This window comes from Hypanus sabinus, chromosome 10 (genome assembly GCF_030144855.1).
Source record: "Hypanus sabinus isolate sHypSab1 chromosome 10, sHypSab1.hap1, whole genome shotgun sequence".
Classification (NCBI taxonomy): domain Eukaryota; kingdom Metazoa; phylum Chordata; class Chondrichthyes; order Myliobatiformes; family Dasyatidae; genus Hypanus; species Hypanus sabinus.
This window is the reverse complement of record NC_082715.1, coordinates 35,770,547-35,797,115: the sequence shown is the minus strand read 5'-3', so window position 1 is coordinate 35,797,115 and position 26,569 is coordinate 35,770,547. Positions and strand designations below refer to the sequence as shown.

The 26,569-nt window shown below is 38.5% G+C and overlaps 1 protein-coding gene across 2 annotated transcripts; it reads right to left on the bottom strand.

The window, feature by feature from the left end:
- Positions 1–2,051: 2,051 nt before the first annotated feature.
- Positions 2,052–19,309, bottom strand: tdh (L-threonine dehydrogenase). 2 transcript variants are annotated; one of them, XM_059981657.1, is made up of 10 exons: positions 19,211–19,230; positions 16,734–16,820; positions 15,908–16,100; positions 14,429–14,471; positions 13,999–14,069; positions 13,767–13,916; positions 13,396–13,568; positions 9,937–10,027; positions 4,114–4,383; positions 2,052–3,568 (listed from the first exon to the last, which is right to left on the bottom strand). In XM_059981657.1, the coding sequence occupies exons 3-10, from the start codon at positions 16,092–16,094 to the stop codon at positions 3,429–3,431; spliced, it is 1,125 nt and encodes a 374-aa protein (XP_059837640.1). In that variant the 5' UTR covers positions 16,095–16,100; positions 16,734–16,820; positions 19,211–19,230; the 3' UTR covers positions 2,052–3,428. The 2 variants fall into 2 exon arrangements, with proteins under 2 accessions (XP_059837640.1, XP_059837639.1); XM_059981656.1 differs by lacking the exon at positions 16,734–16,820 and having other exon boundaries at positions 19,211–19,309.
- Positions 19,310–26,569: the final 7,260 nt, after the last annotated feature.

Sequence of the window (26,569 nt, the reverse complement as noted above, 5' to 3'; positions counted from 1 at the left end):
AATGAATTTCCCTTACTTAGGGCTGTATAATACAATCCTATTTTCCTAATATTTCTATTTTAATTTCTCTTGCTGTTCTCATATCTGTTAACATTGCATGACAGCCCTTCGCCTCCCTCTTCTTTCATCCATGATCTGTCCTCTCCTATTAGATTCTCCCTTCTCCAGCCCTGTATCTTTTTCACCAATCAACTTCCCAGCTCTTTATTTCATCCCTCCTTCTCCTGGTTTCAACTATCACCTTGTGTTTCTCCCACCCCTCCCCCACCTTTTAAATCTAATCATCATTTTTTCCCCAGTCCTGCTGCAGGGTCTTGGCCCGAAAAATCAACTGTACTCTTTACCATAGATGCTGCCTGGCCTGCTGAGTTTCTCCAGCATTTTGTGTGTGTTGCTTGGATTTCCAGCATGTGCTGATTTTCTCGTTTGTTATTGACCTTTTGCTTGGTAACTTCCAACCCTCTCATGGCCGAGTCTGTGGTTGCCACGTCAGCCTGATCAGCCACTTCATAACCCACAACAGAATGGAAGCACAGATCTCCCTAAAAAGGTTATATTGTACCTAGTTTATTCTAATTGGTCTGGCAAATGCCTCGTTGTGTTTTTTTAATCTGATGCTACGTGCATGTGATGTTGCTGCTTGTCAGTTCTTTGTTGCATCTGTGCATACGTGTACTTCTGTGAATGACAATAAACATGACTTTGAAGTTCATCACGTTTAGTAAGTTTATGATATGAACAGTAAAGATGACACGTTACTTACAATCTTGAATGTGCCATAATTCATGTAGCAAAAAACAACCCCTTTGGTCCACCAGTTCCAGGACAATCAGTAGACATATATTTACACCAATCTTACATTTATTCTGTTTTATTTTCCTCAAATTCCAATCAACTTTCTTGAGATTCTCCCACTCGCCCATATATTGGGCAATTTAGTGGCCAATAAACTTACCAACCTGTGTCCTTTCAGTAAACTGCAACACCTGTGGCAAAATCATCTTCAGCTCCTGTTCTCCATCTCCCTCTGGTGCTCCCCCCTCCTCCTTTCTTTCTCCTGGGGCCTCCCATCCCATGATCCTTTCCCTTCTCCAGCTCTGTATCACTTTCGCCTATCAGCTTTCCAGCTCTTAGCTTCATCCCACCCCCTCCGGTCTTCTATCATTTCACATTTCCCCCTCCCCCCACTACTTTCAAATCTCTTACTATCTTTCCTTTTGGTTAGTCCTGACAAAGGGTCTCGGCCCAAAATGTCAACAGCGCTTCTCCCTACAGATGCTGCCTAGCCTGCTGTGTTCTACCAGCATTTTGTGTGTTGTTCAGCTCCTTATGATTTACATTTAGAAAAGAGATGACCAGGAATTTATTTGGCCAGAGGGTGGTGCACCTGTGGAATTCATTGTCACAGGTGGCAGTGGTTGCTCTTTTAGTGTGACTATTGGAGCATTGCTTTGTTGAAAGTGTGCCTCTTAATCTTACATAATTCTGTCAGGTCATCATTGGTAAATAAACCTACTTCTCTAGTCTGTTCCTACAAAACCATCCAAACCAGGCAACATTCTGGTGATCAGAACTGCACATAATATGCCCAGTATGATATAACTTTTTCATAAAGTTGAAGCATTATTGTCCCATTTCATATATGCTATGCCCTGCCTATGAAGGCAGACATCTTATAAGCCATCATCATCATCATCCAATCCACCCACATCACCAGTTTTGTTGAAGTCTGCTTTGGATTCTTAGGACTCTGGTCATCAACATTCTGTAGTACCGTTTACTGTAACATCCTACCCCTACTAGACTTTCCAAAATGCATCACCTCAACCTTCAGAATTATCAGATTATCAATATAATAATCAGCCTAGATTTCCAAATTATCTTTAGCCTTGGATAACCTTCCTTCCTTATCCACACTACAAATTTTCATGTAATCCGTGAACTTACTGACCGGTAGCCTCCTGCGTTATGGCATGGTATTTTGGTGCAGGAAATGTAGTGATACTTGCCCCCAGCACAATTCTTGTTCATTTGTTTCAAACACATTTCACTGATGTTTTGATATTTATTTGTCATGCATACATCAGAATTAACATATGATTGTAAAGAATAAAGCAATTAACTATCATGAACAGCAAAGATCCCAGCACCAACCATTATCATCATGCCTCTATTTGAATACTGCATTCTTCCAATAAAAAGGTATAATGATAATGGATGGTAATCTGAAACCAGTGTAGCAGTTTTTTTTGAACATCTAATGAATTTCCCTTACTTAGGGCTGTATAATACAATCCTATTTTCCTAATATTTCTATTTTAATTTCTCTTGCTGTTCTCATATCTGTTAACATTGCAGGTTTTGTGAATGCAAATTTAAATGCATGATTTTTAAAATCACATTTTCTATGTTTATTAAGAATTGTCATAAATTAGCAAATCCAGTAAATCTGTAAACTTCAAATGAAATTTAATACAGGTATTATTTATTAATTTCTTGCAAGCTAAAAACCAGACATAATTTTTACACTAAAGCTAACTATGGATTCTTTGCCATCAGAAATGGAATCCAGTATCCAACCTTTATATCCTCATGCTCCTCTTTCACTACTTTAGAACAACAAAAAACACTGGCTAAATTCAAGCAAATTCATGCCAAGGCATCTCAGCAGCCACTGCAAAAACAGTTTGTTATGAAATGTAATGACACAGGAATATTACAACCTCAGCACCAAGAATATTCAGAAGTATGTGCACTACCTGCTGATGATCACTGTAGTGAGAAATACTGTTGTTGTAAGCAATGGCCAGAGTTCAAAAATTCTATCAAATACTATATATACTATATATAGTATATATAAAACTACATTTTTGGAAACAGTGTACATTTTTTAATAACATCTTCAACAGAATTAAATAAAGAAACTGCAACCAAAGTAACCATGAACTCAACTCATTCAATACTATTAAAATATTATCAATGGCTCAAGATCAAGTCCCAAACATGGATTTTGTGACAGGTGCTTTTTTTTTTGAAGATTGACTGCATCTTCACTTCATCTTACCCTAATCACTACCTCCCTTCCTCCACATTCCAGCATAAAGTGAAAGTAATTTTAGAAATAAAACTAAAAGTAAAAAGATTTTGACCTAAATGCTGACACTTCTTACTTTTGGTAAAAGTAGATCAAACACTTCAACATTGATGCATTTTGAACCAGTCAAGTCAGATTATCAACACCAATCATAAATTGAATTTTCTATCCACAAGATATACATCAAATCATAGCTGTCAGGTCAGTTCAAGTACAGATAAAGAAATATTTATACAAAATGATTAAAGTTTTACAAAGTAACTCCTGCACAAAGTTCTATGTACATTGGCTCCCTTGAAAATACTGGTCCTTCAAAAATTTCACTCTTCATTTCCTAATTTGCTTGCATCAGCTGTCTATAAGTTGTGCTGAAATTCAACATGGTAAACACCAGCTCAGGAAGATCATATTCATGCTTCCAGCCCCAGTCTTGCCGAGCATTATGGTCATCAAATTCCATTGGCCAGCTATCAGCTAAGAGAAATAGTATCAATAATATTAAAATGTTTAAAAACTATTATCAGTAAAAATCTTACAACAAGGTTAGAGCATTCATATCTTACCAATGCAACAAGATTAATCTTTTAAGTGACATGCATTATAGAAACTATTTTTGAAGCACAGGACTGAAACTACAAACTTCAGAAGTACAAAAACTCTTAGAAGCCAAGTATTTCCTGAACCTTTATATATTTGTACTTTATATACTCAGACTTCAGAGCAAACTAGAAGTTGGTACATTGGTTTCTCTTGAAGATTATGGTCCTTCAGAATTTTCTCTCAAGTTTCCTGATTTGCTTGAATCAGCTAGGGGTGACAGACAACCAATTTGTTGCAAGACACTGAACCATGATAAACATTGGCCCAGATTTGGTACTGAGAGTTTCAGTGAGGCTAAAAGCAGTTTTATTAAGGCACTTTCAAAATAAGCAAAAGTACAGTTAATTACCAAATTGTCAAGCTTAAGCAATCCAGTTATTTGACAGGCTATGCAATGATGGTTCTGTCCATAGACTTACCAATTTCCTGGCGTACATTATCAACTTTGTAAGTAACCTTCAAGTCAGTCAGATGCTTTTGGACTTCAGCTACCAGCTCTTCAGGAGTAAAACTCATGGCATTGATATTATAGGTTCTCATTCTGAGCTGCTCTGCTGGTGCTTCTAAGATTTCCAGTGTTGCACGCAGACAGTCATCAATATACATCATGGGGAGCTTTGTGTCGGGCCTCAGGTAGCATTCAAATTTTCCTGTTTTTATACCATCGTGAAAAATCTGAACAGCGTAGTCTGAAAAATAAAGAGTAATTGGGCAAAGCTAGCTACCTTTCTTCAGTTAAACTGCAAAACATGTATGGATTTGATTTTGTAAAATATTCTACCTGTTGTACTCAAGCTGCTTAATTTTTTCTGAATGCAAATCCAAGTACATTTCAAAATATCTCTAAACTTGAATTAAAGGCATACAACACAACAGGTAGTCTATCATGTCCATGCTAATGATAAAGTACCCTTCTACTTTAATTCCATTTTCAGAACTTGGTCCATAGCATTCTATACTTCTAAAGGAGCATGTGAATTGTTAAAATATAGAATGCTATGGACCAAGTTTAGTGTGAATACCTGCCTCTGTATCCTTCTCAGGCAAATTATGGAAAATAACCACCCTAAAAATATTTTTCATATCCATTCTAAAACTCTTTCCAAATATTCACAGTATACATACCCTTTATCATTTTATATATCTCTCTATCAGTTTCCCTCAGCCTCTCCCATCAAGGAAAACAAATCCACTACTCTGAATAGATGGGCTTCAAGTCAGGCAATTTCTTGGCGAATATCCTCTGTACCCCTCCACTGCAATCATGTCTTTGTGACCAGAACTACACACAACACTCCAAAATGAGACTTAATATTTTTATAAAGTTGTACTATAATTCCCTGGTCTTATATTCAATGCCCCAGATAATTAACGCAAGAATCCCTTATGCCTTTTTCACTGGATTATCTGCCTGTGCTGCCACCTTCCCAGATCCTTGGCATTATACATCAAGGACTTCGTTTCTCACTAAGAGAGACCCATCATTTATTGGGCATACATTGCCTAATTATCCCAACATTATATTAAGTTAAATTCCATCTAAAAATGCTCTGCCATCTTAACTGATTTAATATCTAAAGCTATTTTACTCACCAAATTATACACCAATTTTTTATGTAATCCATCTTACTACATTTCCAAATTGTAGTCATATTTAACTGGTCACAGACTTCACAATAACTTTCTACCATCATCTATTAAGAAGCCAACATGGGATGTACAAAAAGGCAAAAATTAAACATCACATTAGAAGTTGTATGTCAAATTCTTAAAGTAAAAAATGCATTCACATCTCCCTCAAATATACAAAGAAAAATGCAGAAAGCCTTTGCAAGAAAAAGCTGTGAAGCTCTTTAGAATAGTTTGCCAAGTTGAAATTGCAACTCCAATTTCAGCAGAATAGAAACCAAAATTAATGAAAATAGTAATAGTTTCCTCTCCAAATTATGGCACTTTGAAAACACCTGCCTGTAGAAAACAAGCCTCAAAACCTTCTTTTCTGAAAAGTTACTAAAAAAAACCTAGTGATTTTGTTTCACTTTTCCTTGGTGTTCATTTACACTGCATTAGTTACCTAATATTTTTTAGTATATTAAATACAATATGCACCAAACTGTTTCCCAGAAATAAAAATCAGACAAGTCCTAAATGCAATCTTCAAACAGCATATTGACTTCTGTGGGCTAGGAGGTACATTTGGGTTCTGTATCATGTGCAATTGGGGAAGAGGAGCCTGGTTTCCTCTTTTTTGGATTGCTAGCAAGCCAAGTCCTTCCAAGACTTCCTCAACTAAACCCTCACTATGTTCCTATCTTACACCTGCCTCACTAATCTGGTTTAACCTGTTGGAATCGTCTACTACTACTTCTTACAGTTAAGATTACCATGGAATGACTATTGAGCACTGAAGAACAACAAGCACTCAACTAATGAAAAGGTGGAATTAAGAGGCAGAAGTGCAAGAGAAAGGTGGTGGTTCATTTAAAATGAGTAAAAGTTCAGTTTCACATGTTGTATAACCTTTTCAGAAACTACAAGTAAAATGGTACAAAGGACAAAAATTGATGACAGTAAAATTATACAACAACAAAGCACTACAACTGAAGTTTCTACAAAAATAATGCTTTTATAATAAATCCCCAAAATAACTAAAACGTACTGTGCCTTCTTCGGAAACCTAGTGAACCTGAAATTATGTAGCAATTTTAGATTTGCAGTGTTCAAAAATAGCTAATGGCCATATGGTCACTTGTATGTAGATTTTGTGTATCTATTTCATAATGTCTGCTGCAACCTTAGCTGAATGCAATTATTTGAGCATTGAACTCCATAATATTCCTATAATTTTTCTGAAAAACCCAATAAAAAATCTAGGTTCCATGCAGTTATGCAGCATTTTACTAAAGAATAGCTGCATTTTTTATTGCAATAGAAGCCATCAAACAATTACAATAATTACACATGCTGATAGTGATTGACAATCTTATACTCCGCACTTTCATTGCAAGGACCCAAGGAAGTTTACAAATCAGGACAAATAAAGCAGGCCAGAAACCACTTAAGATTGACTAAGTATAATTGAAAAATAAGGGTTGACTATTTTTAAACTGCAAGATGAACTGAAAGGAGACATTCAAACTGCAAGGCACATTCACAAAGGGCTTTGCAGCTCCTGGCTCTTAAGCTTGATCACCTTTTATTGGAAATGCTGCAGAATGCATGTCCGAGTTCCTTCAAATTAATAATGACTACTGTAATTGCAGGTCTAATTATTGGCCAAGAGGTGGCAGGAGAAACAGAGTGTAGAACTAACCCCTGTTTATGTATGTTACATTCTCCTTTTTAAAAAAAAAATGGAGAAGGCCTTGACTTAGCATTCTCCAGCAATGAAACAGTATTGCATTGGAGTGAGTCGAACTTTTGTACGCAGACAGAACCTGACTTCACAAACTACTGGTTCAAATTAATTTCCTTTAGCAATTGAACAAATGGTCAACACCAACTTAATAGAGGGCAGTTTAGGACAATATGCTTCGTTTATGGGGGAAAAATAAGTAATATCTGTATATTAAAAAGATCCTGTGTTTTTGTCTTGCTGAAAGAACTTACCCAGTTTTGTTTTAAAAATGGATTTCTGAAGAGCTTTTATTGAAGTCAACTTTTACCTAAACTGCTTTGTTTGGTACAGTAACAGAACAATTAATACTCCTTTCTGCTGCCCAATCAAGGGTTTACCAGTATCTGAGATGCAAGAATATACAGCCTCATTTATTTCAAATTCTGGCTGCACATTGCGATTAAGATTAAATGGAGATGAGGTAGAGGTGTGGGAAAGAGTAGAGCAGAGTGCACCAGCACAGCCAAGTAGACACAGCAAAGCCTAATCTCTAAACATGGACCTCCTTACCAGTGAACCAAGGACTCATTCAATTAATTCACTGATGACATCCAATGACAATGAAATTAAACCATCCTCAATCCCACTGTATACCAAAAAGCACAGAAGCAATGAATGTTTTGGAGAGAAGAGCAGTAGAAGTCCCAGAAAGTGTAACAAGTTGGTCTGCACCTAATCACTAAATGACGCACTGTTTGCACAGCAGCTTGTGGTCAGATACAGGGAGCTTTTAAGAAAGGAAAAGACCTACAGATCTGGAAATAAACTATGAAGTGTGTCAGAAGGCTGCAAACTAAACACAATCTTAAAGTTGAGGACATTTAGGAAACTGGTTAGCCTCAAACATTTAAAAAAAATAGCATGTATATTGCTCAAACAATAGGCAAGTTAATGAAGGCAGTGTTATCAGAATTAACATCAGCTTCTCAAGGGACATCATTTGTTTCAGCCTACAGCCAGGTCTGTTAGGTGGCTGAAAATAACTATTTTCTCTATAATGTTGAACTGAAATACATATCATTTAGGCTGTGAAGTACATTAGAAATGGTAATGTTTGTTCTTGATACATGCATGTTGTGGACAATCTTATAAAGCAAAATGTGGATAAAAGACCGAGGGATTCTTGGAACCTGGAATAATGCAAGGGAAATGGAAGCCATTGTTCACAATACTATTATACTCATCTGTTTACTGTAATATTCACTCAGATTCCAGTTTATAAGCAGAGTAGAAGGGCAAGGTGGAAAACATACCAGCTGTACCTAAAACTGTAAAGGAAGACTGACACAGTCAAGTAACTCCACAATCAACATATAAAAAGTTTAAACTTGCCGCTACCAGAATCAGATTGAATATCACTGGCGTATGTCGAGAAATTTGTTAACTTAGCAGCAGCAGTACAATGAAATGCATGATAAATATAGAAGTAACAGCAAGTATACATTAAATTAAAAATAGTAATGCAAAAACAAATAATTAAAACATGGTAGTATTCAATGTTCATTTAGAAATCAAATGGCTGAGGGGAAGAAGCTGTCCCTGAATCAATCCTGGATCTTACATTTATATTTTGCTTTATAAGATTGCCCCCAACATAATAGTCAACGTGCATGCATCAAGAACAAACATTACCAGTGACAATTATAACAGATAGATGGAAGAACTTTAAGAACATACCCATCATCAAACAGTATAGTCTACCAAGCAATTGCTAAAGACCAAAAATATTTGCAGCAATTTGCCAGAAGTGTAGTGGACAATTTATCTGTTTTGTCCCGAAGTCCTCACCATCTAACTAGTAAGCTAATTTAATTTGCTGTTCACAACAAATGAAAATACAAGTCTTTTGGGCCAAGCAACATCCTGCTGTGATGCTGAAAACTTACAAAACCAGCTTTACCTCTAGCTAAACTGTAAAAGCATAGTTATATTGTTGACACCCACTCAACCACATGGAAAATTGCCAGAATATATCCATATCTACAAAAATTAGTACTACTCCAATCTAGTTAATCACTGCTCCTGTTTTCAACCATTAGCAAAACAATTTACAAATACTATCAAGTGGCACAGACAATAGTCTGCATACCAATGCTCAATTTGGCTTTTGCCAGGATCACCCAACTCCAGACTTGAACAAATATTGAGTAAAGAGCAGAATTCAAATGGAGTGATGTGACTGACTGCTCATAATAATCAGAATATAATGAGGGGTGATATCAAGGAGTCTGGAAATCAAGAGCAAACTCAGCATTAGCTGGGGTGACAATCGAGTTATCCCAGCTGCAAGAGTTGCAAACAACCTTCAGATGTGGAGTTAGTCACTGAAGATTGCAGGTTGTTCAATTTTGTTTTGAACTCTTTGAAAACTGAAGTAGTGTACTGAAAGACCACCTTCCTCTGAAACTTAAAGGGATGATTACAGACATATTCCAACATTTCTTGATGTTACAGCTGACCAGAGGTTCCAGCTGAACAATCCAAATAAACACTGTGGTTCAGAGAACAAGTCAGAGGCTGGGTTTCTGACAATTAGTGACTTGACTCACCAATGACATTCTATTTTCTTGAAGTCAAACAATCAAGAGAAAGACCACAAGTCATAAGAGCAGAATTAAGCCATTTGGCCCATCGAGTCTGCTCTGCCATTCAACAGAAAATTGCTGCAAATGCTGGAAATTGGAAGACAGACAAAATATTGGAACCAGTTAACAAGTCATATAGAATATGTGGAGAGTATTATCAAATTTCAACTCATTTTCGCCCCTCCTAACATCATGGCGCACAATTTGAGCATTGGCATTCCACAATATACACCGATGTGCAAGCTACATAATCAACAAACCTGTTGTACCCCCACCAGGCTGGGTGTCTGCCGAAATTATGCCAGGGTACCTCAGACATCGGAAGTCCAGGCCATACCTATGGTGGTAGTACTAATGAGCAAACACACAAGACATTATATAAAATCAGTATTTAGTCAAGTACCAAAAAATTAAATAAGCTCTGAAATTTAGATGGATACTTTATTGATCCCAAAGGAATTAGTGTCACAGTAGCATTAGAAGTGCACAGACATAAATATTAGAAGGGAAGTAGAAAGAATATAAAAAAAAGTTACCACAGTCTAACAGGAAGGGATCATCACTTCCCTGGTGACAGATGGACTCATTATAAAGCCTAATGGCCAAGGGCAAGAATGACCTCATATAGAACTCTTTGGAGTAGTGCAGATATCTTAGTCTATTACTGAGAAAGCTCCTCCGTTCAGTCATTGTGGCATGCAGAGGGTGAGAAATATTGTATGACATTTGATTAAAGCTGCTATGGATGCACTCCTGACTATTCCAGTTTCTGTTGCTACAGTCTCTGGAATCTAGGATACTTGTTAAGTTTATCTTCCAAACACTAAAAAATTTATACCTTGTGACAATTTGCAAATGTTTTCCGTTATTAGTAAATGAGAAAGTTAAATGTTAGATGAAAAATATGAAGGATATTTCAGAATTGAGAGATTGAACAGGTAAACAAAATTACAGGATGAGATGGGTTTTAGAGGTTATTCTGCTATACCTTCCTTAATACACACAAGCTGGTTACCTCAAGATTGTGTGGTACTTAAATGTACCATATATAAATATTAAACTATCAAATCCTTCCTCCTAAGCAATGCAAAACAACAAACTAAGAATTCTTGTGTAACCAACATAACCAAGTTACTTTTTTTTAAAAAAAACATTTCTTCACATAGTTCAGTTTTTCTACACTCTTAAACCAATCAACCCCTCCAAGTTCTTGCAACCCCTCCAATTTTCTTCCACACAATTTGCATTGACTAATTTATGAATTACAAGTGTCAGAAAACTGCTCTAAATAATTCCTACATACTTTTATTGTCCCCTTCCTGTGCACCATTGCTAATTTATTTCTAAATCTTGTCAGGTAACTTGTTAATTAGACAGCTACAGGAAAGAAGCTTCAAAGATTACATGTAGTCCTGGTGACAATGGACTTGTAGCATCTACTTAATGTCAATTTGGTGAATAGGTGACTGCCGAGTTAAGTGGAGTCAGCAATAATTTCTTTCAGCTTCTAAACTCATTCTTTTAATTCCATTCTTTGGAGGAATTTCTTATGCTTCAATTCCCTACTAAGAACTGGCTCAGGGCCATCACATGCATTCTCATACATTAACCCTTTAATTCGTGGGCTCATTCTTGTGAACCTCCTCTGAACCCTCTCCAATGACAGCACATTCTTTCTTACACAAGGGGCCAAAAACTGCTTACAATATTCCAAACGTGGTCTAACGCCTTGTAAAGCCTCAGCATCTCATCCTTGTCCCTGCAAATTCTACACTAGCCTCCCACAAGCTCAAGGGGACATTTTATCAGACCCTGTGGATTTATCTACCCTATTATGGCAAGGCAGCAAGCACCTCCTCTTTTCTGTAATCAGGATACAGCCCATGAACTCACAAGTCCTTTGCCTCATCCTATAGACCCTGTATGGCTACCGAGTATATATTGATGTAAAAAAAATCTATTTAACATCTCCTCCAGCTTCACTCCTAAATAAGCACTCCGATCTTCAAGAGGAATAATTCCATCCCCATTACCTTTTTTGTTAGTATATCTGTAGAAGCTTTTAAGAGTCTCTTTCACTTTCTCTGCTGGAACTATCTTGTCATCGGGGAAAGTGAGGGCTAATAACTAGTAAATACAGATGTAGATTGTGCTAATGTGATAACAGGGAACAACCAAGTATAGAAATAGAGACATGGAATGCAGCAGCAACACCCAAGTTTCAGGAACTTCACTAATTATGTTATGGCATACACCCATTGTTGTGATAGAAAATTAGATTTGCTGTTAGACTGGATAATCATCTTATTCTGTAATTAGGACCTCGTGTGTTGCTTCCTGAAGCCACTATTCTGTTATTAAAATGTAGTTTTACTGATAATCTCATCAACAGTAAAAGCTGTACCAACTGGTTGCACCAGTTTTAAAATAAATTGCCCATGATTTCAGACACAAACTGTGTTGCCTTTCAGTTTGCTTCTACATACCTCATGTCCTCTTTTAGTTCTTCTGATTTCCCCTCGAGTGTTCTCCTGCATTTCGTAAACTCAAGTGCCTCATTTGATCCTAACTGCCTATATGTGCCTCCTTCTTAACCAGCATCCACCTCACATTTACCAAGCATCCCTTTGCCTGAAAACGACCTATTCCAAACCACACTTGACAGATCTTTCTTGATACCATCAAAATTTGCCTTTATCCAATTTAGAATCTCAAGGATCAGTCCTCTCCTTCATAATTACGGTATCTCAAAACTAATGCAGTTCCATAAATAAAGCTTCCTCACAAATGCAGTTTTTGGCCAAGATATTTTAAATTACAAGCAACAAGTAAAATCGAAAGAATCCATGAGCAGCTGACTAAACTTAGTCACAACAGTCAAAATAGACAACTGCAGGGGGTCAACAAACCAACATGATTATAGCATGGTAAGAGACCACTCAGCCCACTGAACCTATAACAAAAGAAATCTGGCTAACCCCAATGCTCTTTTCCCCAAAAGCCTGTAATTTCCCCCCCCCCCTTGAGTAGTTATCCACTGTCTTTATTGAAAAAGTAAAGAATCTCTATTATCTTATTACCTGCTCCACACAAAGCTCATGTTATTTTTGAAACTAATTTCCTTTATAAGGGTGCCAACAGATACCAGAAGGCTGGAGAATGGAGCAGAGAGGAATATACATCTGCCACATTGGAATGATGGAGCAGACTTGACTGGCTGAATGGCCCAATTCTGCTGTGTCATATGGTCTTAATTCGTTTTCCTCCTGTTCTCGACCTACCACTACTAGAAACCGTTTCTCTCCATCTACCTCCAGATACTTATTTTACACACCCTCTTTAGAGTCCTCTCAGTCCTTTGTTTCATGCAGAAACCCAGCCTCTTCAATCAAGTAAAAAAAATTATCAAGCCACAGATAAAGTTATATGTACGACTGTGACCATCATTCTGGCAAACTGGCTCATGCAACAATACTTTCAAAGTTGAAAGAGGACAATGGAGGAAGATATACTGTAAGGTTAATGAATCGATGATCTTTTTTGTTCTGGTCACAATTAGAATACAGTCGTAGAATGACTTATGATGCAGTCAGCAGTTAGATTCAAGTAAAATAATTAAAAGTAAACTATTTTGTATTCTATTAACAGGATTTTTTTTCTAAAAATGGGCAAAAATTATATTTTCAAAAATTAAAATTCTATCTTGAAAGGCCACATACCTCACCCATTAACTCTGCGTGAACCTTAGAGACTCCATAGATAGTCCTAGGTCGCTGTATACAGAGATCAGGAGTTGGATTTCTTGGTGAAGTTGGCCCAAATGCACCAATTGTACTGGGAACAAACAGGCGAAGATTATGTTCAGCTGCAATATCCAAGACATTGTGTAGACCTGCAAAATAAAGGCATTTCTAAAAATCTGAACATCACAATTAATGAAGTATTATTATTATGTTAAAGCAAAACCCAGGATTAGAATGGCAAATGTGTCCATAATTATGGCTTCAGTTACACTGAATCTCATTAGGCAACTAAAAATAATTGTATACACATGGAAACTTTGCACAAACAAATGTCACACATTTCTCACCTGTAATATTGACACTGCGTGCTAGAGGTACATTTGCTTCCCCAACAGCACTTAGCAAGGCACTGTAGTGAATCAGCCATGTAATACGATTATTGACAACAATTTCACGTAGGTTCTTGTAGTCCAAAATATCAGAATATATAAATGGCCCTAAACAAAACAAAGATTCCTAAATATTTACATTATTTTTCTCCTGCTGAAAGACAAACAATTTAAATAATTGAGTGCTTACCACTGTGAAATACATTATCTGGTGGTTTTCTGATGTCAGATAGTATTACATTGTTTTTACCAAAGTGTTTCCTGTGAAAGGAATTGGGAAACTTTTTTGACCGAAGTTGCAAAAGAGACTCAAGCTTAGTTAGTACAAAGATCCCTCCTGCCGCCTACTCAAAAATTATCTGGATTAAAATGTTTTTTTCTACCCAGAAGATCACACTTGGTTGAGTAAAATATGTACTTACGAGCTAAATGTGTATTCAACAAACTAGTGATACTTAACACTTTGCTTGCACATAAAACTTTCAATGGTTTTAAAAAGTTTGTTAATTCTTTCATTATTTTGCAAGTGAGCAACTCACATCAGTTTTGACATTTAATTATTCATTATATACATAATTTAGTCCATTTATCATTCAAATGTAATTGTTACAGTTACGTACCTGAGCAATTTAGCAAGCCCCACACCAAGCTGGCCTAACCCACCTGAAAAGCAAAACGTTATGAGGATCAGGCTGAAATATTGAACTGTTTTCCAAAAGTAAAAGGCAAACGCCACAAATCCAGCTTGGTCCTGTTTACCACATATAAATAAGAAACTCCTAGCAAGTTTTTGCTGAGCACTTTTTTCCCATCCCCACACAAGTGGAAAAAAAGTGAGTACATAAAACATTCAACATCTTGATAGAACATCTATAAATAAAAGCCAACACACTATTGAAATACCATTAGTTAAATTGTTAATAACAGAAGTATTTTATTTGCCCAATAGTGCAACAGAGCATCCAGACCATAACAAATAATTTGGCTGTGAACATTTTACAGGTTGCTGGGCAACAAAACAATTTGTCAAATACAAAAGAATTATTTGAACATTACTATGGGATAATAACCTAGTCATGTCACCAACATTACACAATGCCAAATGAGTCTTTTGTAAACAAGTCAACTTTTTAACCAGTACGTGCAGTCACACCTGTTGGTCAGAAAAGACATGAAAATTATTCTGGAAACCTACTGCTTTGTTCAAGAGCAGTGAAAACAAATTGACTTTCATACAATGTTTTAAATTGGTTAAACACGATTTTTTTTTTAAAAACTAAAAACACATGCATAACCCCTCTATAATAGTAATTTAATGTAAGGGAAGCATCATGGTGACTTGTGCAAAATTGTTTTGCACTTTATGAATGGTTGCATTTTAAATGTGAAACATACAATAAAAACCACAGGAAGATAGCAGGAAAACAACCAGTTCTCTGAAGCCTGTCCTGCCTTTTAAGATGTTATTGGCTTTTATTTAAATAGATGTGACCGCTCTCATCTTTTGATTTTGTATTGGTAGCAGTATTCTACATGCCAGTGCCGTTAGCCATGATATTGATCTCTTACTGTGGCCATGATTTTACAGACTTAGAACGACAGCAGTAGATACCTGATTAAAACTGTACAGTTAATAGCTCATTGACACTGCTGTAGCCATTTCTGTTCCGAGTCTTCCACTGCACTGAAGTGTCACTGGGACATGTTCAAAATACTATGGGAGCTTTGGCCTCACTTATTCAGTAACTCATACCATATGTGCGCACGAGGAGCTGGCACATCAATTATGTAGCTTTGCGAAATATTAGAGTCAAATATCCTAATGGAATTCATAACTATCATTCATACCTGAACAATCTTGATAGTTGTCAGATGGTGCTAACTATCATGAAAGTTAAAGGTCTTTAGGGAGAAAAAAAAGTTAGAAAATGGATCTAAACTTGTACAGTTTTAAATTTGTTTTGTTGTATTAATTTAAGAGCTTTGGGAGTTTCTTTCCTATAAGATCGTGTCAACAAGTAAATTGAAGTGGCTAATTGTACATGGAGACATTTTACACAAATATTTCAAATGACTACAGAAAGACTGAAGATACATACCAGTGATAAGAACACGGGGGTGATCTGATTCAGCAAAAGACACGGAGTGAAAGCTAGCATCTACATTGACTTGTCTGGGGCTCCAGCTCATAGGTCTGACAGTCACAGCAGCAATTTGGCAACTGCAACCATTGCTCAGCAGTGCCTGTTTGGCAATCTTGGTCAAGTTCCTAAAGAGTGGCATCATTCACACCTAAATAAGAAATAATGAGTAACTAGACACTTATCCCAAATATGCTCATTAAATTCTAAAATAATCTTCAGTAGCACACTCCTATCTGAATTTGCAAACAGAAAGCCAGATATTCAAACACACTGGTTTTTGTTTGTTTTGTTTCACAGGATCCACTCCTCTTCATCCATTATTATACCCTTCCATGCCTTTCCACAATGAATACCTAAGCTGGTTCTCCTGCACTAAACATCTATTACCTCAACTACTTATTAAATTTCACATTCTAATTACCGAGTTCCTTGAATAAACTGATTTTGGACTACGCTTTTAAATTGAAATTGTACTCTCAGTCAGAACAATCTAGGCAGTACGTTTTCCTTTGCCTGTTTATCTCCACTTTAATGACATTAAATTTTATTCCCATATGGCTGTGTAATTGGGCATTAAAACTAAAATCTCTGGCAAAAGCATACATAACCCTCCATTTGATTCAACTACACTATCAGTAAGCTATAAATGGTGCATACAAACTGTCAATCAGGATTATGAAAACATTTAATGGACCGGTAAAAAATTGCAAAAATAATGATGCAAGAATATTCAAGATGAAAACATCAATGAATGATTTGTTACAGAAAAACCAATATTTACCTCACTTTACTGCCAACTGAGATAAGGCTATGTCACTGCAAGCTTACGCCCTCTTTCCTGACTTTTTGAATGGTCATCCAATTATTCCTAATGCAATACAATTCCAGTTGTAGCAAATTATTTTAAGGAGCAAAACCAAAATAAGCAGATCAAACTATGTCATGCACACGTTATAAAAACAGCATCCTTTGGAAGTTGGGTTGATTACCGAGCTTGGCAAAGTGTGCGAGCATTTTGCAAGCTTGCCGATCAACCAAACTTACAAAAAGCCAACCTGAGCTACCAATATTTCAAATTGGAATCTTTACTACGTAAAATGCAAACCACCCACCCCCACAACCATACTGATTTTTCCAAAACTTTTTCAGCCAAAATACAAACAGCCAGATCAAACTGGAAATAATTGGCAACAGTTTGGCTATACCTTTTAATGACTTAAGCACAGTAAACAAAGCAAAGTCATTGGAAATATCCTGGACAAGAATCTATTCTAAATTTCTTTCAGTACACAATTTGTGCAGATTGTAAATAACATCACCTCACTGACAACTAAAACTGGTGCACCTCAGGGATGCGTGCTTAGCACATTACTCAACTCCCTCTACACCCATGACTATGCACAGCTCAAATGCCATCTATAAACTTGTTGACAATACCATTTTCCAGATGGAGATGAAAGGGCATATGATAGTGATATACCAGTTAGTTGAGTGGTGTTGCAACAACAACCTTGCACTCATCAGCAAGATCAAAGAGTTACTTGTGGACTGAAGGAAGGGCAAGACAAGGGAACACAAACCAATCATAAAGCAGGTTAAATGATTTCAGCATTTTCTGTTTTTACATAATTCTATATGTCTTGAAATCCAACTATTCGCCCTCCGCTTTCACCAAATTTCCATTTCAAACACCTTTCCTCTAATTCCTTTCACAGCTCACTTCTGCTAGTATTTCTGGACTTTTGAGATAAAGCAGTTTCTGCAGCACATTCTCATCTGTGATGTGGAAACCATAAAAACAGTGCAGAGGAGATTTACAAGGATGTTTCTTATGAGAATAGGTTGAGTGAACTCCGCCTTTTCTCCTTGAAGCAAAAGAGGATGAGACGTGACCTGATAGGGGTGTATAAAATGATGAGGCATTGATCATGTGGATAGTCAGAGGATTTTCCCCCAAGAGCTGAAATGGCTAGCATGAGTGGGCATAGTTTTAAGGTGCTTGAAAGTAGGTAGAGGAGATATGGGGCAAGTTTTTTCTAAAGCGCAGAGAGTGGCGAGTGCATCGAATGGCCTGCCGGCAATGGTGGTCTTTTAAGAGAATCCTGGGCAGGTATATGGAGCTCAAAAATAGAGGGCTATGGGTAACCCTCAGTAATTTCTCAGGCAAGGACATGTTCGTCACAGCTTTGTGGGACAAAGGGCCTGTATTGTGCTGTAGATTTTTTATGTTAAAAAGATCTTTCAATAGCACAAGGTAGTCAGTGAGACCCAAGAAATTGTGATTTTATAAGCATCAACAATACCCTGCAGGGTAGGTATCATTCCACAGAATGAAGCCTCCTATACTAGTATTTGTCATTCTCACAATTTATTGTTCTAAAAAAAAAGCTTCACTGCAAGGGCCAGTTTATACGCATACCTAAGCAAATTTGTACTAATCGAAATGAAAATCGCAAGATTGCAGATCCAGAAATCTAACTAAAAACATGAGGGGAAAATAGGTTTGACGTCATTTCTGTAAAGAGAAACTGATTTTAAGATAGTTGACTTTTCATCAGGTTGCTTATATCGTTCTAAAACTTTTACCGTTTGCCTCCTCACAGACGCTGCTGCCCTGCTGGTTAATATTTTTTGCGTTGCTCTATAACGAGAGTGGATGGGGGTAGGGAATCGTGTTGCTGACATTTTGGCCACACTCCAGGCATATATTCCTGCGTCACACACATTCATGTCTTTCACTTGATCTTCAAAGTCTACGCCCCGAGTTTAGTTGCGATAGAAGTTGCTTAACGTATAAAGTTACTGATAAGGTCCCCCTACCCCAGCCTATGACAATGCCCATCCAGTTCAATGCCCGAACAGCGGATTTTGAAAATAACCGGCGACTTAAACAGGACGAAACGACGGGAATCTCGGGGACAAACACGTGCGCCGAACATGGTATCAAGGAAACAACATGATTACGGATGAGCCCCAGCAGAACCCGAGCCGAGCACGTTACACACTCGCCGCGATCTGCCATGTCATCCATCGCCGTGAGAGCCGGGCGCACTTTAACTCGCTGAAGCACCAGCGCAGCTCAAGCCCAAAACGTTATCTCCCTTCCCCACAGATGTTGCCCCATCTACCAGCCACTATGTTTCGGATTTCCGTTTTTCCACTTCTGTTTATTTTCCCACCCAGCGAAAGAGTTGTTTACAATGTGTGTTATTCTTAATCCCGCAACAGCCCAGCCTACTGCCCGGGGTTTCATCTTACCTGGCTCCGCCGTCCGCCAACTGCCCTCCACACGCCTTACCATTCAGATTGCGTCAGCCGCCTCTTTTATGTCGGAGAACCGGGAGCCCGAATGAACTATGATTGGCTACTGCTGCCGACACCTCAATTCCCATTGGTCTCGCTGTAGGAGTATTGCTGTCGATCATCTTGCCGTGCCCGGCGATCTCGATCCGCTCCAGCAGTCTCCTAGCAACCCAGGGGCGGGTCCCCACGTGGCGCAGGTTGATGGATTTGCCAGATTGCTTTCATGTGTATCAAATTGCATTCCAGCTGCTGCGGCAGGGAAATTGGTCCGCCGCGCTGAGCAAGACCTAATAAATTTGACTGCGTGCAGATACACTGAACAGAGATGCCGTTTCACATCGCAGCTGGGTAGAAGAAAAGCGTGAGGTTTTTAATCAGCATTCGTTTGAAAAAGACCGCGGTATGTAGCTGGTTTCTGTCAGCGCAAAAGCGTAATATTAACCTAAGTTTAACAAACTCGTCATCAAGGAAGATTTTAAGAACTTCTCGAAAGTGATTTGCTCTGCGCTTGGAGAACTTGCCGAAGGTTGGATTAAAATCTTAAAAACTCAGAATGATCCACTTTGAAGTTGCCTGTTCTGTTGATTTTCCGTCCCAATGCCATCTACTGTACATCTTTTATTTTCTACATGGCACCAATAAAGCTAATCGGCTTGAAAAAGCATGTCATCGACCATTGTACATTAACCACAAACCACATGGGCAAAGGGTCGTCAGATCAAGCACAACTTCAACCCTGTGGTATAGCAGGAAAGGAAAGGGTCGTGCTTGAATCGGAAGCACAAAATTCCAGTATGTACTCTTTAAACACGCGAGAATTCCAGAGTGGAGGAGGCGAACATAATTCAGCAATGCGACAAGACGTAGAGGTTGTAGGAGAGGTCGGATTTTTTTTCATGTCAACTTTAGAGATTGAAAATCCAGCCATAGATACTTTAGACTGGATTTGTCAAAACAAATAAAACCCAGCGGAAAACAAAGCAGGAGAGCCGGGCTTTATTCATGCGGGATTCAGCCTTTTGAATGTTAGCAGCACTAACAAAATGAAGGGTAGCATTTGGCTGGGGTAAAACAGCTCAGAAACAGAGCAAGATTAAGAAAGGGGAAGTACCTAATATACACATGTAAATTAAATCACTTCAAGATCTTGAAATTCTAAAAAAATGTTTGTATTATGATATAAATATTATCACAACAGCTTAAAGATTTGGAAAATGTCTTTCCCATATGTAATTGGAAACTATCACACCAGATTTAAGTCAGTTGGTCAGAGTACTACAACACAGAAAAAGGTGATTGTTAAATATTCTTACAATTAAGACAACATTAATTCAATAATTAAGACAATAAAATAATGACAAGGATAAAGAGAAAAGTAATTCTGTAAAGTTAAATACTGCAAATACAAGTCTGAAATACAAAATAGAATACAGGAAATACAAGTCCAACGGCATTTAGAGAGAGAATGTTGGCAATTCAAGTCAACAATATGGCTTTGCAACACCACTTCCTTACAAAACCACCATCCATTAGGTTCCTTAATAATGTTCTCATTTAAAGTTAGAAGTGAAGAATTTTAAAATGTCTATTAAATATCAAACAGGAGGAATTTATTACTGGCTCATCAAGACAACTTGAAATGTAATATTTTTGAAGTTGATAACTCTTGAAACTTCACATGAAGACTCAGAAACTAAAAATCATTTATTTTTTAAATGAGTTACTACAGGCAGAAACAGGTCTTTTGGCCCTTCTTGGCTGTGCCTAACCATTTTTCTGTCTAGTCCCACTGACCTGCACCTGACCCATATCCCTCCATACACCTCTCATCCATGTACCTGTCCAAGTTTTTCTTAAATGTTAAGAGTGAGCCTTCATTTACAACTTCATCTGGCAGCTCATTCCACACTCCCACCACTCTCTGTGTAAAGAAGCCCCCCCCATGTTTCCTTTAAACTTTTCCCCCTTCACCCTTAACCCATGTCCTCTGTATTTTTTCTCCCCTAGCCTCAGTGGAAAAAGCCTGCTTGCATTCACTCTATCTATATCCATCATAATTTTATATACATCTATCAAATATCCCCTCATTCTTCTTCCAGGGACCTATTCAGTCTTTCCTTATAACTCAGGAATTAGTTTGCTGATTTAAGTTTGAAGTTTTTTGAGGATGTAACTAAACACGTTGATGAAGGTAAAGTCATAGATGTAGTGTATATGGATTTCAGCAAGCCATTTGACAAGGTACCCCATGCAAGGCTTATTGAGAAAGTAACGAAACATGGGATCCAAGGGAATATTGCTTTGTGGATCCAGAACTGGCTTGCCCAAAGAAGGCAAAGAGTAGTTGTAGAAGAGTCATATTCTGCATGGAGTTTGGTGACCAGTGGTGTGCCTCAGGGATCTGTTCTGGGACCCCTTCTCTTCATGATTTTTATAAATGACCTGGATGAGGAAGTGGAGGGATGGGTTAGTAAATTAGCTGATGACACGAAGGTTGGGGATGTTATGGATAGTGTGGAGGGCTGTCAGAAGTTACAGCGGAACATTAATAGGATGCAAAACTGGGCTGAGAAGTGGCAGATGGAGTTCAACCCAGATAAGTGTGAGGTGGTCCATTTTGGTAGGTCAGATATGATGGCTGAATACAGCATTAATGGTAAGAATCTTGACAGTGTGGAGGATCAGAGGGATCTTGGGGTCCAAGTCCATAGGACACTCAAAGCTCCTACGCATGTTGAATCTGTGTTTAAGAAGGCATATAGTGCATTGGCCTTCATCAACCATGGGATTGAGTTTAAGAGCCAAGAGGTAATGTTGCAGCTATATAGGACCCTGGTCTGACCCCATTTGGAGTACTGTGCTCAATTCTGGTCGCCTCACTACAGGAAGGACATGGAAACCATAGAAGGGGTGCAGAGGAGATTTACAAGGATGTTGCCTGGATTGGGGAGCATGCCTTATGAGAATAGGTTGAGTGAACTCGGCCTTTTCTCCTTGGAGCGACGGAGGATGAGAGGTGACCTGATAGAGCTGTACAAGATAATGACAGGCATTGATTGTGTGGATAGTCAGAGGCCTTTTTCCCAGGGCTGAAATAGCAAGCACAAGAGGGCAGTTATAAGGTGCTTGGAAGCAGGTACAGAGGAGATGTCAGGGGTAAGTCTTTTACTCAGAGTGTGTGGAATGGGCTGCCGGCATCGGTGGTGGAGGCGGAAACGATAGGGTCTTTTAAGAGACTTCTGGATAGGTACATGGAGCTCAGAAAAATAGAGGGCAATGGGTAAGCCTAGGTAATTTCTAAGGTAAGGAAATGTTGTGGCAGAACAATGTGGGCCGAATGGCCTGCATTGCGCAGTTGGCGTTCTATGTTTCTATATAAAATCATGCGATTATTAAAAAGTAACTTTGAACATTCAGTAGTTACAGTATAAACCATAAGGCCATAAGATACAGGAACAGAATTAGGCCATTTGGCCCATCGTGTCTGCTCCACCACTTCATCATGGCTGATCCAATTTTCCCCTCAGCCCCTATATTCTGCCTTCTCCCTGTATCCCGTCATTCTTTAATCAATCAAGAATCTATCAATCTCTGTTTTAAATATATAATAAGACTTGGCCTCCACAGGTGCCTGTGGCAAAGAATTTCACAGATTCACCATGCTCTGGCTAAAAAAATTCCTTAATCTCTGTTCTAAATGAACACCCTGTATTCTAAGACTGTTTCTTTGGGTCTTAGATTCTCCCAGCATAGGAAGCATCCTCTCCACATCCACTCTATCAAGCCCTTTCACTACTCGATAGGTTTCAATGAAGTCACCCTCATTCTTCTGAATTCCAGCACATACAGGCCCAGAGCCATCAAATGCTCTTCATCTGACAAGCCATTCAATCGTGGAATCATTTTCACAAACCTCTTTTTAATCCTCTCCAGTTTCAGCACATCCTTTCTAAGATAAGGGGCCCAAAACTGCTCACAAAACTCCAAATAAGGCTTCACCAGTGTTTTCATAAAGTCTCAACAATACAACCTTGCTTTTATAAGACCATAAGACATAGGAACAGAATTCAGCCTATCAAGTCTGCTCTGCCATTCTTATCATGGCTGATCCCAGATCCCACTCAACCCTATACACCTACCTTCTCACCTTTTGACCATATCCTTTAATACCACAACCAATCAGGAAACTATCAACTTTCTCTTTAAATATACCCATGGACTTTGCCTCCACCACAGTATGTAGCAGAGCATTCCACAGATTCACTACTTTTTGGCTAAAAAAATACCTCCTTACCTGTGTTCTAAAAGGTTGCCCCTCAATTTTGAGAATGTGCCCTCTGGTTCTGGATACCCTCACCATAGGAAACATCCTCTCTACATCCACCCTATCGAGACCTTTCAACATTCAGTAGGTTTCAATGAGATCACCCTCCCCACCCCCGCATTCTTCTAAATCCCAGTAAGTAGAGGCCCAAGCTGCCAAACACTCCTAAAATATGTTAACCCCATTATTCCTGGAATCATCCTTGTGAACCTCCTCTGGACTCTGTCCAATGACAACACATCACTGAGTTCAAGAGTAGAGAGGTCATGTTACAACTCCACAAATCTCTGGTGAGCCGCACTTACCGAGTATTGTGTCCAATTCTGGTCACCTCATTATAGGAAGGATGTGGAAGAGGGTGCAGAGGAGATTTACCAGGATGTTGCCTGGTTTGGAGAACAAGTCATATGAAGCAAGGTTAGCAGAGCTGGGACTTTTCTCTTTGGAGTGTAGAAGAATGAGAGGGGACTTGATAGAGGTCTACAAGATTATGAGAGGCATAGACAGGGTGGATAGTCAGTACCTGTTTCCCAGGGCACCAATAACAAACACCAGAGGGCACATGTACAAAATTAAGGGAAGGAAGTTTAGGGGAGACATCAGGGGTAAGCTTTTTTACACAGAGGGTTGTGAGTTACCAGGGATGGTGGTGGAGGCTAAAACATTAGGGGTATTTAAGAATCTCTTGGACAGGCACATGGAGGAAAGAAAAATTGAGGGTTATGGGGTAGTATGGGTTTAGTACTTTTTTTAAGGATTATATGGGTCAGCACAACATGGAGGGCTGAAGGGCCTGCACTGTGCTGTAGTGTTCTATGGTTCTATCCTTTCCAAGATACGTTGCTCAAAACTCTTGACAATACTCCAAGTGTGGCCTGGCCAGTGTCTTATAAAGGCTCAGCATCATCTCCTTGCTTTTGTTTTCTAATCCCCTTGAAATAAATGCCAACATTGCAAGTGCATGACCATACACTTCCTGACATTGTATTCTGTCTGCCATTTCTTTGCCCATTCTCCAAAAATGCCTAAATCCTTCTGTAGCCTCTCTATTTACTCAAAACTACCTGCCCCTCCAACTATCTGCATATCATCTGCAAACCTTTCAACAAATCTATCAATTCCATCATCCAAATCATTAACAAATTACATAAAAGGGCACATTGTGTAGTTGTGTGCAGATTTATACTGGCAAGTCCCTAAATTGCAGGATGAACCTTTGAAAAAAAACTATGACCCCTGAATTGTTAACATGACAATAATGTGGCAGTAATTTTGTAAAAGTGAGCATACATTTGTTTATTGGGGAAGATATTTTATATCTTCTATTTTCCATTGACTACTGACAGCTATCACTCCTCTGCCAGCAGCCAATGTTTTTCAACCAATGATCCATTCCATCACACAAATGATACAGGCAAGAAGGGTGTTGAGATCCTGCAAAGTGAGTTCAAGGAGTTAAGTGCAAGTTGAAGGACGGGATCTCCCAAATGGTGATCTTGGGATTAGTATCTGTGCACGTGCTTGTGAGGCTAGAAATAGGAAGGTAATACAATTTAATACATTCTAAAAGAGATGGTACAGGAAGGGCGGCTTCAGATTTTTGGATCATTAGGAAAGGTGGGACATGTACAAATGTGACAGTTTGCACCTGAGCTGGAGGGGGACCAATATCTTTGCAGTAGATTTTGTTAGTGCTGCTCCAGGAGAATTAAACGAGAGATGCAGGAGGGATGGGGCTCCAGTAGAAAGGTTGTGAGGAAAGTAGATAATAAACCTGCGCATAAAGACAGGAACTGATAGCTGAGCATAGTGTGACTAATGACTGTGCCCATTTCAATACAAGTAATATTGTAGGCAAGGCAGGTGAGCTTAGAGCATGGACCAGCTCGTGGAATTATGATATTGTAGCCATTAGAGACCGTTGCAGGAGGGGCAGGACTAGCAGCTCAATGTTCCAGGGTTCCGTTGTTTTTGACATGATAGAGGGGGATATATTAAAGGGCAAGGCATTACACATCAGGGAAAATGAAACAGCAGTACTCAGACAGTACAGGCTGGAGGTTCCGTTTGCTGAGGGTAAATGTGTGGACTGAAGACTTAGAAAGAGACGATCACACTATTGGGATAATATTACAGACACCCCCTCCCCCCCCCCCCACACACAGAAATAGTCAGTGGGATTTGGGGGAGAGAAGTTGTAGGGAGACAGTAGACTGTTGAAGGAAACAAGTTTGTGATAGTAGGTGATCTTAACTTTCCACATATTGTCTGGGACCCACACAATTAAAGGACTGGAGGGGATAGAGATTGTCAAGTGTGTTCAGGGAAGTTTATTTAATCAATATACAGAAGTCCCAACTAGAGACAGTGTGATACTGGATCTCCTTTTAGGAAACAAGACTGGGTAGGTAACAGAAGTGTGTGTAGGGGAACACTTTGGAGCAACTGATCATTATTAGTTTCAATATAGTTATGGATAAGGATAGGTCTGGTCTTCAGGTTGAAATTCTAAATTGGAGAAAGGCTAATTCTGACGGGAAGCCTAGATTGTAATAGGTTGTTTTCTGGTAAAGGTTTACTTGGTAAGTGGGAGGCCTTCAAAAGTGTTTGTATGTGCCTGTCAGAATAAAAGACAAGGCTAACAGATTTAGGAGACCTTGGTTTTCAAAGGATATTAAGGCCTGGTTAGGAAGAAGGAGGAGTTGCACGGCAGGTATAGGCAGCAAGAAACAAATGAGACATGAGGAGTATAAGAAATGCAAGAGAACACTTAAGAGGGAAATCAGGAGTGCTTAAAAAAAGGCATGAAGTTGCTATGGCAGACAAGGTGAAGGTAAATCACAAGGACTTCTACATACCAGAATCGGGTTTATTATAACCGGCACGTGATGTGAAATTTGTTAACTTAGCAGCAGCAGTTCAATGCAATACATAATATAGAAGAGAAAACAATAAATAAAATAATAATAAATAAGTAAATCAATTACAGT

What these genes read in the sequence shown, in the direction of transcription:
- tdh (XM_059981656.1), bottom strand. Translation starts at nt 16,094, where the DNA reads ATGATGCCACTCTTTAGGAACTTGACCAAGATTGCCAAACAGGCACTG. An exon ending in GGGCTTGCTAAATTGCTCAG is followed by an intron (nt 14,070 to 14,428) that starts GTACGTAACTGT and finishes TTCCTTTCACAG; the next exon opens with GAAACACTTTGGTAAAAACA. An exon ending in TAATGTACGCCAGGAAATTG is followed by an intron (nt 3,569 to 4,113) that starts GTAAGTCTATGG and finishes TATTTCTCTTAG; the next exon opens with CTGATAGCTGGCCAATGGAA.